Source organism: Phallusia mammillata, chromosome 2, assembly GCF_965637545.1.
Source record: "Phallusia mammillata chromosome 2, kaPhaMamm4.hap1.1, whole genome shotgun sequence".
In the NCBI taxonomy this organism is placed as follows: Eukaryota; Metazoa; Chordata; class Ascidiacea; order Phlebobranchia; family Ascidiidae; genus Phallusia; species Phallusia mammillata.
This window is the reverse complement of record NC_137253.1, coordinates 11787193-11789589: the sequence shown is the minus strand read 5'-3', so window position 1 is coordinate 11789589 and position 2397 is coordinate 11787193. Positions and strand designations below refer to the sequence as shown.

General features: G+C 38.6%; 1 protein-coding gene across 1 annotated transcript; it reads left to right on the top strand.

The window, feature by feature from the left end:
• Window positions 1-245: 245 nt before the first annotated feature.
• On the top strand, window positions 246-2137 carry LOC145212981 (organic cation/carnitine transporter 2-like; the record flags this gene model as incomplete). Its single annotated transcript, XM_080081226.1, has 5 exons — window positions 246-481; window positions 1078-1292; window positions 1425-1604; window positions 1681-1819; window positions 1894-2137. Coding segments are annotated over 5 exons (849 nt in total), but the record flags the coding sequence as incomplete, so codon positions are not given.
• Window positions 2138-2397: the final 260 nt, after the last annotated feature.

The following is a 2397-nucleotide window of genomic DNA, read 5'->3' as shown; positions in this document are numbered from 1 at the left end:
TTTCTGGTCTTTTGTGGACTTATCGGGGTGCTGCACATTCCATTTTTCTGGTTGGTGATTGTTATATTGCTAAATTAACTTGTTGAAACCTTGACATCAATACTACACAACCGAAAAAGTATCAGAAATTCAAATGTGAAAAATCTGTAATTCAGTTTTGTTTTGTGATACTTAAAGACAAGCCACAGAGGCTTCCAGTTTCTCCAAATTTCCAATTTAAGTGAAAAAACCCAAAATCTACGTTAATCGACGAATCACCTGTTTGGTTGCTTGCCACTGGCCAAAAGGATGAAGCAGAAATAATTCTCCGAAAAATAGCAAATCACAACGGCAATAAAAGTTCCGACAAATCAGCAACCCTAGCTTTAATCGAGGACAAAATATCTGAAGACTTGCACTCGGAAACCATATGTTCAACTCTACAGCATTTACGGAAAGCCTGGTTTTTGATTGGTCGTCTGGTCATCGTGCTGTTGTCATGGTACCTAAAAAATTTTTCATGTGTACATAGATCTATTGATAAAAATTAGTGATGCACCGAACCCGCCTAAAAAGGTTCGGGCCGAAACCGAATATTCGGCCACGAGGCCGAATAATTTCGGCCGAATCAGGCCGAACCTAAAATCCCCTTTCTTATGGAAGTTTTCAACTGAACCTTGTGTCGTTGATGCGAGTGAAGTAATTTATGACAAATCAAAATCACTTACACCATCTGGAAGCTTTACTAAACTTGCAATATTTTGCAGACAAAGTGGCTCGTATTTTATAGATACAACAATTAGTTAATTTATGACGTTTTGCATAGGTGAAAATGCTAGTTTGGGCATTACTTCCATGCAATCAAAAAGTTCGGTTTCGGCCGAATTTTCAAAAAAGTTCGGGCCGAAACCGAAACATCGAAAAACGGCGTATTCGGCCGAAATGTTTCGGCCAACCGAAACTTCGGTGCATCACTAATAAAAATGCTACAGTTTTTTTGTGATTTGTCTGCTTACAGGAAGCTCAGAGCTTTAAAACGCCTAAACTGGAGTTAAATTTACTTTACCCAGGGTGATAATAATCGTTTGCTATTCACAGGAACATTGTAACTATGACTTATTATGTCATCGCCCTAAACAACGACAATTTAAGCGGAGACCGATACCTGAATATATTTTATGGTTCTCTCACCGAAATGGGTTCGTGTTTCGTCTACTACTTTGGCGCCACACATCTCGGAAGGCGAAACAGCTACATGACCTTTATGTTTATTGCCTCTGCCGGAGTTGTAGCAGCCCCTTTTCTTGCTAAATGTAAGTATAGGATGATTTATTATTTTTATTGTCATCGAACCTCATATTGTGTATAGGTGTACGCCTGATTCTGTTTTTGAAAGTGTTTGTTACCAAATATTCCCTTGTAATACAATAATTTTACTCTTTTAGGGCATGGTTCGGCGTCTGTAGTTACTATGGTGGCAAAATTAACAATATCTGTTTCGTACAATATAATCTACGTACACAACGGGGAACTGTTCCCCACCAATATTCGCAATTCAGTTCTTTCTTTGTCGAGTGGGTCGTCTCGAATCGGAGGAATGATTGCACCTGTCATAATTTTTGCAGGTTGGATGTTTTCATTCTTACTTAAATCGAATTAAACAAGATTTTTGACTGTATAAGTATAATTGTTTTTATATAGGTGAATCAGGTGACACAACCGTGCCATCTATCTGCATGGCTGTGGCGATTTTTATGTCGGCTCTTTCTTACTTGTTGATGCCAGAAACCAAGAACACTAAACTCCCGCAAACAATTGACGAAGCCAGAAGCCTGAATAAGTAGTTTCATTTTTTGTCATTCACCAATAGTTAACTTAGTGGTTGAAGTTTAGACTAACTTATTACATTTTCAGAAATGTGTCTAGAGTGAGGAATAAGAAGAAAGGGAGAGAAACACCGGTAAACGAAAAAAATGGTTCCCTAGGTCACTGATCGTGTGTAATTTAATTCGTTGAATCTTACACAACTGGGTGATCCAAACAGTTTCAAATACATTTTGTATCACTTTACTGGTGAAGGGTCTCGTGCATTACGTCATTGAAGCTATCAATTACTCTTGTTTGTGACTGTAAACTAAACTTGCGTCCAGGCCCAACAAGAGGGCGGTGCAGCAGGTGCGACGCACCGGGGCCAATGAGAGTCTGGGGGGCCAAAATTATTTGGTATGTTTTTTCAAAATTGTTTAAAAACTGAAAATTTTTGATTCTGATTGCCGAGTGGGGCTTTTGATTTGTAAGTAGTGCAACTCTATACAACAAAAAGTTTTATGATTGTTACGTCGGTGCATGCGCGAAGTTCAGCGAGATCTCTTTTTGATGTTCCTATTTTTGTGTCACAGTTTGTCCGTTGTTTTTGAT